The sequence below is a fragment of the Seriola dumerili genome, unplaced genomic scaffold (assembly GCF_002260705.1).
Source record: "Seriola dumerili isolate Sdu_G_001 unplaced genomic scaffold, Sdu_1.0 BDQW01000044.1, whole genome shotgun sequence".
NCBI lineage: Eukaryota > Metazoa > Chordata > Actinopteri > Carangiformes > Carangidae > Seriola > Seriola dumerili.
In genome coordinates, this window is record NW_019174299.1 from 2,440,344 (window position 1) to 2,456,214 (window position 15,871).

The 15,871-nt window shown below is 45.6% G+C and overlaps 1 protein-coding gene across 3 annotated transcripts in view; it reads right to left on the bottom strand.

Annotated features, from left to right (window-relative positions):
* The window catches only part of LOC111217502 (cAMP-specific 3',5'-cyclic phosphodiesterase 4A-like), a 37,652-nt gene that overhangs the window by 4,772 nt on the left and 17,009 nt on the right, over window positions 1-15,871 (bottom strand). For 2 of the 3 annotated variants that reach the window (XM_022739399.1, XM_022739401.1), the window contains exons 2-8: window positions 8,733-8,918; window positions 8,233-8,269; window positions 7,990-8,060; window positions 7,147-7,196; window positions 5,806-5,918; window positions 338-431; window positions 65-228 (exon numbers count right to left, since the gene is read on the bottom strand). In XM_022739399.1, coding sequence (XP_022595120.1) covers window positions 65-228; window positions 338-431; window positions 5,806-5,918; window positions 7,147-7,196; window positions 7,990-8,060; window positions 8,233-8,269; window positions 8,733-8,918 — 715 coding nt within the window. Of the gene's footprint in view, window positions 1-64; window positions 229-337; window positions 432-5,805; window positions 5,919-7,146; window positions 7,197-7,989; window positions 8,061-8,232; window positions 8,270-8,732; window positions 8,919-11,520; window positions 11,541-15,871 lie in introns of all 3 variants that reach the window. The other variant, XM_022739400.1, reaches the window with a different exon arrangement.

A 15,871-nucleotide genomic window follows, 5' to 3' on the forward strand; every position in this document is an offset into this window, starting at 1 on the left:
GGGGCTTTATGTGCATGTACATGCAGTAACTTGCATCTGGTAGGCTGCTTTTCCATCCATTTACCCTGGCTAACGCATCCTCGTGTTCAGTCTTCACGCCAAAGCGAGGCATGGTGGAGTTGGAAAGGCTGGAACTGTGCGTGAGCTTCTTCACACCGCTGATGTGACACATGGGCTTCTCCCTCTCCCTCAAGGTCGGGGATGGGATCTCCACCTCGTTCTGCTTATCTGGAAGGATCAACAGTCGAAGGTCAGCCAGGATGGAGACTTATGGAGGGTCGCGGTTGGGGTCAAAGCTATAAGGGACTTGCTATAGCGGATGACGGGTTTGATTTACCTAGAAAGGTAGTGGAGATGTATTCTGACACCTGGTTCCCTGAGCGACTCATCTCTGACAAATGGGACAGCTCCCTGTTCAACATCCTCTTGAACTGGAGGGGGGGGGGCAGACAGAGACAGAAAGTGAGCACCTTGAATAGTAGTTGCCAAGTAAAAGCATAAAGGGTTACTGACATATCCAAAAATGTAGAGACAGCATTGTTAACATTGTACTTTAGACTCCATTTGTGCCGATACATAAACCCGAAAAACATCCCAATGATTCAAATATGAGAAAATAAATGATCACCCTCAATTTGGCTTCATTCACTAAAGGGTGAGAAAATCAATTATGAATCACGCCTCTTCTTTTTCTCAGATGAGAACATACTGTTCAACACCCCAATTCAGTGTGCTTGCATTTTCACTGCCATGCATTGATATGCTGCAGTGATATGGCGTGTTCGTATGTATTGTTCTCCATACATCCACCGTGGCAATCAAGAACAGCTAGTCTGCAAGTCCGTGCAGTACAGACACAAATGCGATTAAGTGAATACATTATCCCTGCAGACAGAAAACACTGTTCCTCAACGTTCTTTCAGATTTGTTTTTGCATCTATAGATAAACGCTGGTATTTGGAGGCTTGATAGTTCGCTGTCGCAACTCGTCATGTGACGGTACAATGCGATTCGGACAAGACCCCTCAGTCTGTGTCCTACTGACTGATCTTTCACACATAACAATCTCCATGGCAACCAGAGCGGTTGCCGTGGCAACTGCCTCCTCACAGTCAGTCCTTCAGCTTGATGTGCGAGCGGTGGCTGCTTGGGTGACAGTCTGAGGGAGTAGGCAGGTGTCTCTGACCTTTACCAAGGTCAACCCTCCCCTCCTCTGCCGTCTTCCTCTCTACGTCTCTCTGTTGCTTATATCTGCTCCTCCCTCCCTCTCGAGGTAAACAACACTCTTCACTGCTGCCCTCGAGCCCCAAAATCCTCCTCTGTCACAGGATCCGCTTTGCCTTCCTGCCATTTCACACGCTTCACCCACTCCCACCTTCCCTCACTCTTTTCCCCACAGTTATCTCTCTTTTTCCACCCATCCTATCCAGCCTGGCGCTCGTTATACGATAGGCCAAATGGGTCCTGTGACAGCAAGTCGTAGAGGCAGACAGGCAGAATCAGTCATCAGAAGCCAGGAAAGCTAGTCAAGCCCAGTGGCACACTTAGGCAGCAGGCTCAGCCCAAACCTCCTGCTCTCTCTCTTGCTCTTTCCTTCCCTAATGCTGTAACGCTGAGTCATAGCTGCCAACCAACACTTCCACAGTGCCAGTCCGAGTGCCAGGACAAACAGCACTCTTCCTCTGACACTGACTAATGTGGCAAACATGCACACGCTGCATACACATGACCATGGACACACACACACACACACACACATATACACTTGTACATGTGAGGGATTCATGAGGGCTGTATCTTCTCTACCTGTCTCTGTTCATGAGTACCACGCAAATACAAATGCACACGTGCAAACTGTGACCTTTTACTGATCTACTATTTGCAAAATATGATTCAGATGAAAGCAGAGAATATAATTCTAATTTGCCCAATCTCATTCAATAAAACAGTAAGGACAAAAGCAACAATTTGTCTTGGTAACACAGCGGCAGGACACCATATCGGATGCGAATCTGACAAATCAAAGAAAAGTTCCACAGTGTCTCATCTCCTACATTTTTATGGATGCAGAATGTTGGCACACCTAAAAAAAACTGGAACAAAAAGAGACATCTCCTCAGTCCTGAGACAATAAGCATTGTCCTTCACTGGCAACACGCCTGGCTTCCTTAAGTCTGTATTGAGGCCAGCCTCAGGGTAACAGGAGAGAGAGACAGAGGGATGTGGGACGCAGGTGTGGAGGAAGGAAACGGACATTATGTGACACTGCAATGTACCTGCAGTAAAGACAACTGGACTATTTCCCAAAGCTGTTTCTTAGATTTTAAGGAGCCCAGTGTATTCTCAAAAGACAGCAATGTAAACGTGGTATGGAAGGCTGAAGAATGAGTTTGATATTGTCTTTTTGTTTACAGTGCTGCTGCAATATAGAAACACTGAGCAGAGTTAATAAACTCTGTGCCTTTATCACTGTTCCCCTTCAGTGCATTCATGTATAAATTATGTACAGGAACGCACTCACCAATATTCTGCCTTACAGTTTCTCACAAAGCCACTGTCAGACACACAGAACCATCTGTCACCACATATAGTCAGTATGTAATGAACTAGTCCCCATGTAACATCCTGGAGGATTCTCCCTTATAGACACATAACATTCACAGACACGATCACTGCTGGATTTTAAAAGATAACAACATGGAGTGAGCAAAGAGATGAGTTGTTAATACATGCACAGATGTAGCAGTAAAACTTTAAGAGTCCACAGTATCTATCCAAGATGGCCACTGCCAGGCCTCGTTTGCCCTCTGCAAGCTCTCCGAGCCCTACCTGGTCCCACCAGCCGATGAGCCAGGGCCTGGAGCAGGTCTCACAGAACAGGTCCACTAAGGGCGTCCTGCGCTCTGCCGCCGTCCCACCCCCCTCCAGAACCCCTCCAGCAGCCGCACCGAGGTCCAGCTCTGCCCCTGCCCTCCCCTGCAGGGGGCTGTAGCTGGAGGAGCGGGGCAGCCTGTAGCCCCCTGGTACAGGCGAGGGGCAGGGGGACGGCGCCGGGTCAATGGCCTCCACCACACCCATGTTGAGGGTAACGGGGGGTTTGGGCCGATGGCACAGGCAGGAGGTGCGGTAGTGGAGCGGGGTCGGAGCACTGCAGGTGCCCCAGTGGCATGAGGGCGTCGTCCGGGTGTGTGGGGAGAGGCCACAGCCAGTCAAGCCGGGACACTCCAGAGTGACGGCTGCCCCGAGAGGGGGCGAAGGAACAGGGGAAGGGGGTGAGGGTAGGGGCTGCTGGTGCAGACTGTCCTTGCCTACATGCAGCACCCCAAAGCAGGCCACCCGGTCAGTCCAGAGTCAGGCTCCAGCCTCAGTGTGGTCCAAAGATGAGGGTCCCCCTGATGGGCAGACCAGGAGCCCCCTGGATCCGGCTGCTGTGGAGACTACATCTCATCCCATTTGCTGAGCAGACTGACCCAAATCTACAGTCACTGCAGGGTAGAGGTGGATGGGAGCCGAAAGAGGGAAGATGGAGGGAAACAGAAGGGGTGAGGGAGCGAGGGACCGTCTGAAGGGCACAGAGAGGAGCCGATGGAGGAGATGAGTGGGAATGTGAGAGATGTAAACGAAAAAATGATGTTGTTGGAGCTGAGCTGCTTGACGAACAGTAATAAAAAATTCAGATGATGGAGGTGAGAGGAATGGAGAGATGGTGACGGCCGAGCGGAAAGATGACTGTAGTATCGAATGATGGAGGTAAGGGGAGCTTGGATGACAGCAGGAACATCAGGGAAGGGAAAAGTGGGGAGGGGGGGGGCAGATGATGATAGCAAGAGAAAAACAAGGATGGAGAGGATGAGAGAGGGAGAGAGAGAAAGAGACAGAGAGGGATGCAGGCAGGCCTGTAAGCAGACGGTCAGGCTGAGAGAATCACACCAGAGCTGTGGTCTGGAAAAACACGCTCCCTCTCCCTGCGTCGACTGCCCCTCCCCCACGGTACGGATCCAGAGGCCCGGCCCAGTCCTACCCGTGCATCAACCCGTCTGTACCGTCTCACACCGATCCCGGCGACACGCAGTCAGTCCACAGTCAGTCAGACTGCCTCCTGATAGCTCTGTAGCCCGCTCCCCCTGCTCCGAGTCAATCCATGTCTCAGCCGGCCGAAGTGCCAGAGGTCTAATCCTGCCGCTTTAGGCTGCCGTTCCTCCTCCAATGCACTGCCTCTTGCGCCATTTCCCTGGATGCTGTAGACAGCTCTCGCAAGCTAATCAGGCAGTGTGGCTGCAGGCGCGTGCGCGTGCGTGTGTGTCTGTGTCGGTGCTTGCCTCTGCTCGGAGCCTGAGTGCGCATGTGCGACAAGACGGCATGTACGTCTGTCGCAAATATGTGTGTGTGAGCGAGGGTGTGAGTAAGAGTGAGAGACTGAGTGGGAACATTCATGTGTGTACCTCCATGTTGGCACGGTGCGGAGGATTTCTGTGGCTTAGCTGCGGCTGCTAAAAGGCGGCATCATATTCACAGAGACTCTGTTTACCCCGGGAGACTTCTCTTTGCACACTGTATGTGCACGCATATAGATGTACACACACACACACACACACACACACACACACACATTTACTCACAAACACACATACGCGATATCCTTTAAGCACTCTGCTTTTATCTTTCCCTCATGTCATCATAAGCCGAACTGATTGTAAACCCACCACTAATTAATAGTTAATTGCAACACGGGAAGAATCTCTAGAATAAAACAAACAGGGTACACGACACTGTCTCTTTAAGACCGAACACTATTAAAGGAGCATTGTTTCTATATCATTGGTTGTTGCCCAAACCACATGGCTTGTGGTCAGAGTGGCAAACCAATGACTACAAGGGAAGGGCAGACCCTGCTGCTGTTCGATAGCAACCAAGGTTACAGCAGAGACATCAGCATCAGGACCCATTCCCCCCTCCCTCTCATGTCCTCCCCACCCACAGACCGTCACCCTCCCTCCCCTCTCTCTTCCTCTCTCTCTCTCTCTCTCTCTCTCTCTCTCTCTGTCCCCATGTCTCCACAAATACAAATGCATGCATACTTAAGAAGCCTGCCCATGTGCGCACACACAGACATGTAGATGTAGATGATGCAAAATGCATCAAAATCCAATACAACCTCGCTGCATCCCTTGCAGTTGTAAACACCAATACTTAACCACAGCAACCAATAATGTTTGTCAATGTAGTTTAACAAATGCCACGGAGGATGGTAGACCACATATGTGGTGCAGGCCACGTTAATGATTTATCAATGCAATTACTGCCACAGGATTGCAAATAAACCGAGGATATATATTTTTTCCAAGCATTTCTACAGTAGAAAGAGCAGCACATGATTACTTCAACAGCTGATTAGCCATTTTCTAAACAATATTATGTGAAAATGTGTTATGGATCAATAAATTAGAGGAGAATGGACAAGCCAGACGAGGGCTTTTACTTCCCAAATGCAGTGTTGTTAAAAGTATTTCTACTAAGTTTTACATTCTACGCCTGCAGGGTTATTTTTTCACTTCACTTCAATAATTTACCTTGGTGGAGCTGCATTGTTTGTACTCCCCAAAGAGTGGAAGCATAAACAGGAAGTTAGCAAAAATGTATTTTGTACACTGAGTGGCGCATCTGCAGCCCATTCATAATCATTTCCCATGGAGTGGTGAAATATTCTCGTAAACCGTGAAACACACACAGTTTATATGTTCATCAAGAGGCCTGGCACCATATTGAGTTAACAGAGGTGGAAGGACAGTGAGTTTGTGTGGGGACCTTGTTGGAGGCCATCTCGCTGACTGAGCGGTGGGTCTGAATGGTCTCCAGCTGGTCCAGACACCAGTCCAGCTCCTCCAGAGTCTCCCGAGCCATCTGCTGGTACGTCTCCTCTGGGAAGGACAGGCACACAGAAAATATGTGGACCAGCAGTAGAGGAAGAGCACAGATAGTGGCACAAAAGCATATAATATTCTCAGTGATCTGTTGCTGTTACGGTCCCATCCTGCAGCCCAGGAATTTGACACTAACTGGATTTACAGTTTAAGAGCTGAGTTTCCAAGTTTCCATTTTGGTCACCTATGATAAAAAAAAGAGCATGCATTTATAATGCTGCTTTGGGGAAAAAAATGCTTCAACTGTAATCCAAATGTACCAATACACCAACAAAAGTTAAAACATATGATATACATACATGTCACATGCTTTTATATCAGTATGATATCTGTAAACAGAGTAAGACAGGTCACTATTTTAAATTATGATCCGCCAAATAACACAAATATAATATAATTTAAATACAAATCATACAGATATCACTCTACAATTAAATATATAATCACATTAGAGAGTAATTAAACATGATGTATTTGTTCTTTCTGATTCTGTAGTAATGTTTTCATATCTGTAATTTTTGTTAACATAGTTAAATTCAAAACATACAATAGATTTCACTCTAAAATTGATGGACAGGTGTTTTCATTTATGTACTAAAATAGACAACTAAAATGAAGTCTCATATGAACATGTAAAACTGGGCTAAATGTGAGATTATTAAAAGCTGAGTAACAAATATAAAATATATACATACATATATAACTACCGGTCAAACTCTTTGAATGTAAATATAATATGTACTGTCAGAAAATAGTGTTTGTGCCTCAAATATGAAGTGTTTGGTTAAAAGTAAATAAAAGTGTTCATGTCAGGCACTCCAGTGCTGAAGCATCAAACTCTGAGGGGTCTATTCAAAGAGCCGCGCAGTGCTGATTGCCCAACATTTGTCTTTTAACAAATAAAAGTAGGTCAAAGCATTAAGTCTCAGTTTCAGTGTAGTGACAGTAAAAATGTACTTTACACATCTACTGTATGCATGAAAAGCTTTTTCTTAACCCATGCATCTATTGTATCTTAAGCATTATAATTATCTAAGATCTGTTCAAATGTGTGCAGTGTGGTTAATTAAACAGTTCTTCACTAATAGCCATGTGATGTTCTGCAGTCATTTTCATTCCTGATGATGCTTTTGGGGAATGTGGGAGCCGCAGTGTGTCCTTAATGCAGCGTGAGGGGACTGTGGGACTCTTTGGACTAAGAGTTTTTAATTAGCAGACAACATACCAGAGAGTGTAGCTTGGGGAACAGTGGGTTGGCTTGTCACTGGTGACCTCCTGTGGACAAACACATCCTTACATCAGAGGGAGAACAACACACTGCTGCCCCCTGCTGGGGTTCAACAGGCACTCAGCATTACAGGATGAGGCAACAAAAGCCTTGGCTCACAGAGGGGATATGAACGTGTTCATGTATGTTATTCATTTATACGTCCCTAAAAAGAAACAAATGGAAGAGTGCATGTCTACATTAAAATGTCTCTGAATATTGGATAACGCTGCAATGTGTGGATGTTTTAAAGTCCATAAAAATTCCCCTGCCTCACTTCAAATATTGAAGTATCCAAAAATAGTCTAAGACAAAGCCTGAGCTTTTCTCTCCTCTAAAATAGCCTTCATGGTTTCATAATTGTGAAATGAGGGAGGCATTCGCAGGGCACAACACTGCATAATTATAGATGCTGATAATTCTGTGGTGCATTGCTTTATATATCTTATTGACGTGGAGCTAAAAGCCTGCCAACTCTAGCTCCTTCTGTCTGCTGCATTACAAAGGAAAATAATTTTAGTATTATTGACCGTCTGCATCGTCTGGGTACAGAGACAGGGACATACATGGTGTTCTCTACACTCAGTCCTCAGTCAGCGAGCTGGCGTGATGCCAAATAACACAGATCATATTTTCCTTGAGCATAGTCTGATAAGTATAAACCAGTTAATCATGATGGCAAAAGTGTTTCCCCACGGGAGCAAGGAGAAGGAGACATCAGCAAACACACACTGCAAACAAAGCAGGCAGTCGTGACGAGTGTAAGTGGGGGGAAGGGGTGTCTGACAGCATGATACTGACTTGTTAGTGGGTGTTGTGACATTGGCGAGGATGGTGAAGTTGCTTCTTACAGTTCGTAGGCTGGCCAACACCTGGGGGATGGATGGACAGCGTAGGAGGGAAAGAAGGAGGAGGGAGGAAGGAAGAGGGAAGGAAGGAGGGAGCCAGGGGGAGGGGGGACAAGTTCACTGCACTAATTAGCCACCTTTTCTAGTCATTTACAGCAATTAAACATGGCAGACGAGGTGCACGAGGAAAACATACCTGAGCGAAAGGGGTGACGATCATGTCTTCGGCGTGTCTGCAGGGCAAAAGATGGATAGAGAGAAAAAAAAGTGGAGAATGAGATGAATGTGAGTGGTGTAAGGCGCTCAATATTAGTGTTTATATGAGAGGCTGTATCTGAGAGCTGGGCGTTTGCAAAGATCTATGTGGGTCTAAACAGAGAAATAATCCAGAAACACACTAATGGAAGGTTTTGGGTGGTTTAAACTTACCAAAAGACAAGCCAGGAAACAGAGCACAACAGTTAATGTTAAGAGGATTCATCATCATTTCATTAGCATAATGCTTGCATAATTACAATCACAACCATTGCTGTGTTGATTGGGATAATGTGCAGTCACGGTGGTGTGTGTGTGTGTGTGTGTGTGTGTGTATGTGTGAGAGAGAGAGAGAGTAAACTGTGGGTTTAAAAAAAAACATGTTTCAGCTCTGTCTGCCACGTGATGGTGATGGATCCAGGATGATGGCTTCATGCTTACCCCTCACTGTTGATGGAGGAGTTGCGTGACATGGTTTTGGGGGATGTGTCATAGTCCGAGTCCGAGCGGTACAGGAAGGACTCCCTGCGCTGACTCTGGGGGAAAGAAGGGTGGAGCACCAACCCAGGACTCGCCTGCGAATCCATGGGACTGCGGCCTGGCGAGGGACCATTCTCTGAGTCGAAGCTGAGGGGTTCAGAAAACAGGGCGGAAACTGGGTTTGCATGTGTTGCATTTCATTTAGGTGTTCGTTCGGCTGCTGCTCTCATCTGATAGTAACACCATATAAGTGGCAAGATCATCCTTAACACCCAAACACAAGCAATTCACACCACCCTCCTTTACGATTTCTAGTTTCTGAGAAAGGAAGTTGAAGGAAGAGAGATGTGACGCGCTGCAGCGTTGAACCCGTACAGCTGCGACTCTGCCGTACCGCTGGATTGGCAGACTGCCACCAGGCTGCCCTGAGAATTACACATTACTGACAAGTCACATTTTTGAGTGAGTTGTGTTTAAGTGAGCAAATGAACTAGATCAACCCCAGTTTCTCTCTCTGGGCCAAAGCTGCCTGTCTGAATACGAGAGTGACGGAGATGTTTGATTTGGATTGAGATCTCTTGAAGACTATTTGATTTATCATTAAGAAACATCATCATCAACCAGAAAAAGACACGAGGTGGATATTAGCATCCAAACAGAGGCAGTGATTAAGGCACATTTGGACATTTTGCAGTCCTCTAAATAAATGTCTGTCTTCTCCTTTCAGCTTTGGAGTGAAACACAGCATCTGTCCACGCAGCATCGGCTCGACCAGCACATTGCTGATTAACATTAAACCCAAAACGCAAGGCAGAAACTAATCTGCCAGATCCACTCAAAGTCGAGCTTAGCCAAAGGGGACACGGCAACACGCTTCTCCAGTTACACTCGTCTCTTTTTCACCAACACCTGCAGTCAGGAAGCCTCTATTCTCCAGCAGCCCTCAGTAACTGCAACTTTTTTTTCTTTTTTTTTTTCAGATGAAAGAAAGATTAGATCTCTCAGCCAAGAAATGAATTCACTATCGATTGAGAGGGGGTTTCGAGTCATATTTTGTGAATTTTGTAAGAACAGTACAGACAGATGCCAATTCACATGACAATATTTGTGAAACGTGTACTGCTTAAATTGTTATAAGGTTTGTTATTCACTACATCAGCTGCAAGACTTCCATGCATAATAATATTAATATATAATAGTCGCTTTTAGGCTGCAGTCAAATGTTGGGATGACAAGGACAGAGAGGGAAGCAGATTGCAGTGTAGCTGCAGCATCTATTTTTAATGTAGTAGAACTTTTATCTCCATAGCATCTCCCCACTCCTCCCAAACTGCTCAAACTTTTGTTGTCAACACAGCTGTGAACACCTTTCAGTTTCACTTCTAAAATTAAGCGTGAAGAGTGATATTTTTAGATTTTACTTCTAAATTGGCCAATTAGGAGCCACTCCTCTCCCCCAGAAGGCTTTGTGACTACGGTTACAGATCACATTATCATTAAACAAGTTTCCTCAGTGATGAAAAACACATCAAAAATGTCTTGCCAGGGAGACCCTCCACAAGCTGTATGCGCTAATCCCCGTATTTTTTATTTTTTTTCTGCAAACTTTGAGACTAATTATGAGACTTCAGCTTTCTGAATTCGGCACTTCCCCAAATCTCAACCATCTGGCAAGGGTTATTACAGCATGTGCATGGAATAATTCTCTCTGAAATCTTTTTTGGTGAGTTGTATGACAGTCACATTGCACAAATACTCACTCCTCACCTGAAGAGATGCAGATCAAGCATAAATCACTACAGCTTCTTTGTAAAACTGGGACAAATTACAGATCAGTGGCTTGGATGCAGAACTGTACCTGCAAATACAGTGAGATGAGCGACTGTGATCCTGAATACTGCGGTTCAGTTTCATTCGCCGAAACAGAGAAGAGCCCCCGTGTCCACGATACTGATCGACCGGTGACAGAGGTGAGGTGAGAGAGGGTGCAGGAGGAGGACCCTCAGGACTCTCCCACAACCTCAGCTGTCGTGTCAGCTTCCTCTGACTCATCGCTGCCAGCTCTGGCCCTGCTGGAGCCGACCAGTTAAAGAAAACTCCCCCAGCCTCCACTTGAAACTGGCTGTCTCGTTCTGTATGGCTGTCTCCCTCCCACGCAGTTCCCCCCCTCGTGTACTTTTTAGTATGTCGACTCACGTCTCAGGCAGACAGAACCGCAGCACCTGCCGTACGTGGTGCAAACTGTCCTCAATCCAGAGCAGGATCTAATAACAAGGCCTGATCCTCCCTTTAGTCCTGCTCGCCCACGTGTCTCATGCCAGGGGAGTCAAAGTGCATCAACATGCATATCCAACGCTGTGATCCTCAGTGCCCTGGATTCTTAAACTCTGGTTCCCCCCTTCTCACATTCTCAGTTTGTTCCCTGGATTTATGCAGGTCTTCTTAATCCTTGCCTGTGCGGGCTTGTTTGAGGTTGGTCTGTTTCTCAGCACTGACAGCCTCACAAAGGAGAACTCTTCTGATATTTCACCACCTCAGCTCTGCTTGAGTCCCACTGCTTCTGCTGGGACACAGCCGGTCCAAACCGGACCCCTGCCCCCATCTGGTCTCCAGGTTGCTGTTTTACATTCACAACCTTCCTGACACCCAGTCTCCAAAAAAAAAAAAAAAAACACACCAAGAGGCCTGTGTTGACCTTTGTTGATTTCCTAATTAGCCAGCCTTTTGCCCTTTGTGTTGTATCTGTTGCTTCTTCTCTCCTCCACCTCCCTCTACTGCAAAAGCATGTGCTCTCACTTTCCTTATCTCTCTGCTCACAGTTCCTCTGCAGCAACAGGAAGGCTAATCAGTAAGAGTAACAGACCACAGGCGCTAGAATACAGCAACACAGTCTGTGTGAAGTGTGATGAGGATTTGAAGAGAAGATAGAGAACAACCCAGAAAGAGGAGGAGAAAAGAGAGAGAGAGAGAGAGAGAGAATGAGAGAGAAAGAGAGAAAGAGAGAGAGAGAGAAAGTCAGGAGAAAACGGCTTGACTCATACCCCTGTGTAAATATTTACACGTTCTACTGAGGAGCGTGCAAGGCTTGCGCCCAAAACATTTTGTATTTTGACATCAACAGCCTTGCTCACCAACAGCACTTTCCTTGGCCTTTAGATGTGAACAGACACAGTGCTACCTTAATATTCTCCACCAGCAACAATTAGACCATGAAATAGCTTTCAAACAAGGTGCATTAGGTCAGCCACAACTAATTCACAGATGACATCGGAGATAGCAATGTTAGGCAGCCTCAAGGGGGATTTCTGACAGTTTGCAGATCAAAATAAAAAACATGTTACTGCAGTGTTAATAAAAACTGCGTTGGTGCCTTTCAATCAATCAATCAATCAATCAATCAATTTTATGGATCACCATGCAGCATGGTCCCAATACACGTTACAATTAATACATGGTACCAAAAAGACAGTAAGCATATAAAATAATTAGAAAATTAAAAATGAAACAACCACATTAAAAGATCAATGTTAGAAGCTAATGAACCACTGCAGGCGTCTGGTTTGCTGTTCCTGATGTGTTATTTATTACTTTCATAACAGAAGATATTGATTAACAGCTCTGCAACGACCTCATTTACCCTGGAATTACCAAAAAGACATGTTGAAACAACTCTGTGGCAAGTGTGGCAATTTCCTTTGGCGAGAGGAGGAAATGAGTGAGGAGCAAGTTATGAGAATTTCTCGGCAACTACTGCAAAGCAAAGCTGACTGTATGAACTGTAATGACTAATACTGTGGGACAACCCTTCTGACTGAGAGATTAAACCATGTCATTACAGATTAGATTGATTTTATTCATGGATTTTTAGATGAATAAGTGACAGATTCAAACAGCAATACACAATATGAGATTTCTTAGATGTATATTATTTATATTTATATACATTTTTTCTATTATTATGACAGTAGAGAGCGATAGCAGTGTTTCACAGGTAATTAGGACAAACGCTTTAAATCACTAAAGTATTGAACCACTGAGGTATTGCAAGTGGGCAGACGAATCCTTAGCAAAATAGTAAAATTTTGGTGAAAAGATGTAATTATGAAAAAATAAAAATTTTAAATGTTTTGGATGAAATGATATTAAACAAAAACTCCTTCATTGTTTTTTTTTTGTTTTTTTCTCGTAGCTAAGCCGATGATGGGAACTCTATGTTCTCTGGGCCGGACCACATTGTATATATTGTGTTTCCCTGCTTTCATATTGTTATGGGGACAGATGAGGGCCGCCAACATTTTTGAGATTTTCAAGTGGGACATTGGTTGGAAAAAGTTGTGAACCCCTGTCTTGCATTTTATATCTGTTTTGATTCAATTTCATTTGTAAAGTCCGCTCGTCTCGGTGGAAAACTCGTTCCAAACAACTTTTGTTTTTGGCAGCGGTGCTAACCTTTCCTCAGTGTTTGGAACACAGATTGGACATTTTGAATTGCGCGTGTATGTGTTGTCAGTTTGTGTTTATTTGCGGCTGTCATGTGGAGACACAAAGAGGTATTCACTATCTGAATACACCCTCTTCACCACATACCAAATGAGAGCACAAATAAGATGACTTGTGAATAGAATCTGTTTCTTTTTCTTATCTTCAGCCTTTTTTCTGCAAGAGCAGCTAGCAAAATACAAAATAAAAAAAGAAAGAAAAAGAAAAAGCGAGCGAAACCTGCTGCATGAATTCAGTGTTGCACCTTTCAGCAAGCAGCTTAAAGCCTGAGCACCGCGAGGAAGAACACAGTGAAGATAAGATGCCCTGTCAAGCTGTTTCCTCCTCTCCTATTGCCTCTTCCACATGCAGTAGTTTACCCTTTCTTCTGAGTCTTTTTCCTCCCATCTCTTCCTGTCGTTTGTTTATGACGCACCGGGGACGGATGGTGGAGCTCGTCTTGGAAAGTCGCTCAAGAAGGGGCCGTACATGCAGCTTGTTTGAACGGTGCTGTTCAAAGACAGACTCTGGGAAAATGTCAAGAATCCTAATTCTCATGACAGTTACTATTGTGATCTCTGGAGAGCTGATGAAGAGACAATTATTCTATCTCCTATTAAATACTAAGTCCCAGCTCAATAATGGCTGGTGAAACCTCTCAAAGTGACTCATGCGCACACGTGGACACACGCACACACACACACGCACACACACACACACACGGGCAAAAAACACACCCCCATGTTGCACTTAAGCTCACACACAGATGAGCATTAATGTCGAAGCTCTTTTGTTTTTACTCAAACACTATAAAAAGGCAAACTACATGCACGCACACACACATACAAAGATAGACACACTGTAAACAGGGTGATTATAAGCCGAGGCTGTGGGCAGCTCTCTTGATTTCATTATGTGAAAGCAGTGTCCCTGGAGTGTATCGCTGCGGACAATGACATGATGATCAGAGGTTTCACAGGGGACGGGGATTTGTGCCAGCCGAGTGACTCCTTCTTCAGGAAGATAACAAACCGTCTCTGTCAGGATGGAGAGAAGCACATTAAAGCTCCCATGCAGCCCTGCTACCTGAACCGCCTCACTCTGAGGCCCCGGTGACGCACGCCACAGACCATTCTATGGTAATGGATACGTTAACAACGACGCTCGGATTCATTTTGCATGACTGAGAGACGTGGTCGCTCACGTGGAAGATGTAAAGCTCATTTATCGCATTGTGCAGCGGCTGTGTAACATCAAGCTGAATTGTATTTTAGGTGGGGGAAATCCTATGCACAGGTATTGCTTCAGTGCAGCTTTTGGTTATTAAATTAACACTGTGCATCTTCTCACAGGGAGTCCTTGTGTGCCGAATAAGCCGGGAAAATTAAGACTGTTCTACGGCAGGGCTTCATTTTCTCTCTTCCCGGCACACATTCCTGCAACAAAAGAAGAGAGCTTGATTTCATGTTATTAATATGGCAGCCTTCAAAGGGCTTCGGAGCCCCGTGTCAGTGCAGCGATTAGTTTAATTAAACCTGTAAGTCTGTGTGAGAGTGTAGAGGAGATTTACATACATCCCCTCCACTGACCCTCTCTTGCCCATCGATTATTCATTAACAGTCGTCACGGCGAAGCCCCTGGCTGGGGAAGGCTGCTGCCACATCAGCGTTTTCCCAGCAGTCTGGTTGGTGTCAGCTCTCCTCTCCCTCCATCACACTGCACACTGGCATTAATCAGGCTTCTCTTAGGGGATGAGCCAACACTCGTTCATTTAAACGACTTCAAAAAAAAAAAACTCCCAGTCAACCCCTCTCCTCCTCCTCCTCCTCCTCCTCCCCCTTTTCTTCATTCTCTTCAGTTCACTAAGTTAATGATTAACCTGCCTGTGTCCATCACCCTCTCTCCCCACGNCCCCCCACTACACCACCCACCCATGAGCTGTGCCTCACCCAGGCATTTAGCACCTGGCTGATTGCTACCAGTGTGGGGGTGGCATTGAGGGGAGTTGAAGGGAAGAGGAGTGGGGACTTGCAAATTGGGAAAAGGGTGCTACTTTTATAGGCTGACCGTATAATCACAGCTGTACTCTATTGCTGCAGTTGAATCATCTATTGAGCACATTAAGGCTGTTTTATTGTGAGGCGCTCTCAGGCTGGGGTATGCTTTTAGGGCAACATGCCCGTAAATGACACATCTCGAATGACATGTCCAGAGAAGGCTTGCCATCTCTGCTTGCCTCAGCTTGCTCCTCTGTGCCTCTCAGGCAATGACAAGAGAGAGGGAAAGACGGAGGCACGCTCAAGTCTCTGCTTCCATTTTAATGTCGACATTTACAGTACAGTGCACAAGAAGCAGGAGCCAGTGATGTGCAGAGCGGTTCTTTTCAGTGTCTCGAATCAATGGAATCAGTTCATTAGAAAGATTCGTTCAAAAGAATCGTTCAGTGTTGACCGGAGCTCGGCGTACTCCTGCTCACTGAGCTGAAACACAGCCAAACGGTGTATATTCCTCATGATCCCTCCGGCACCGGAAGTGGTGTCCCTTTGACACACATGCCAGAAACTATGTGTATACTTCTTGATATTTAAAAAAGTTTCCTCACTGAATATCTGAGATAAACG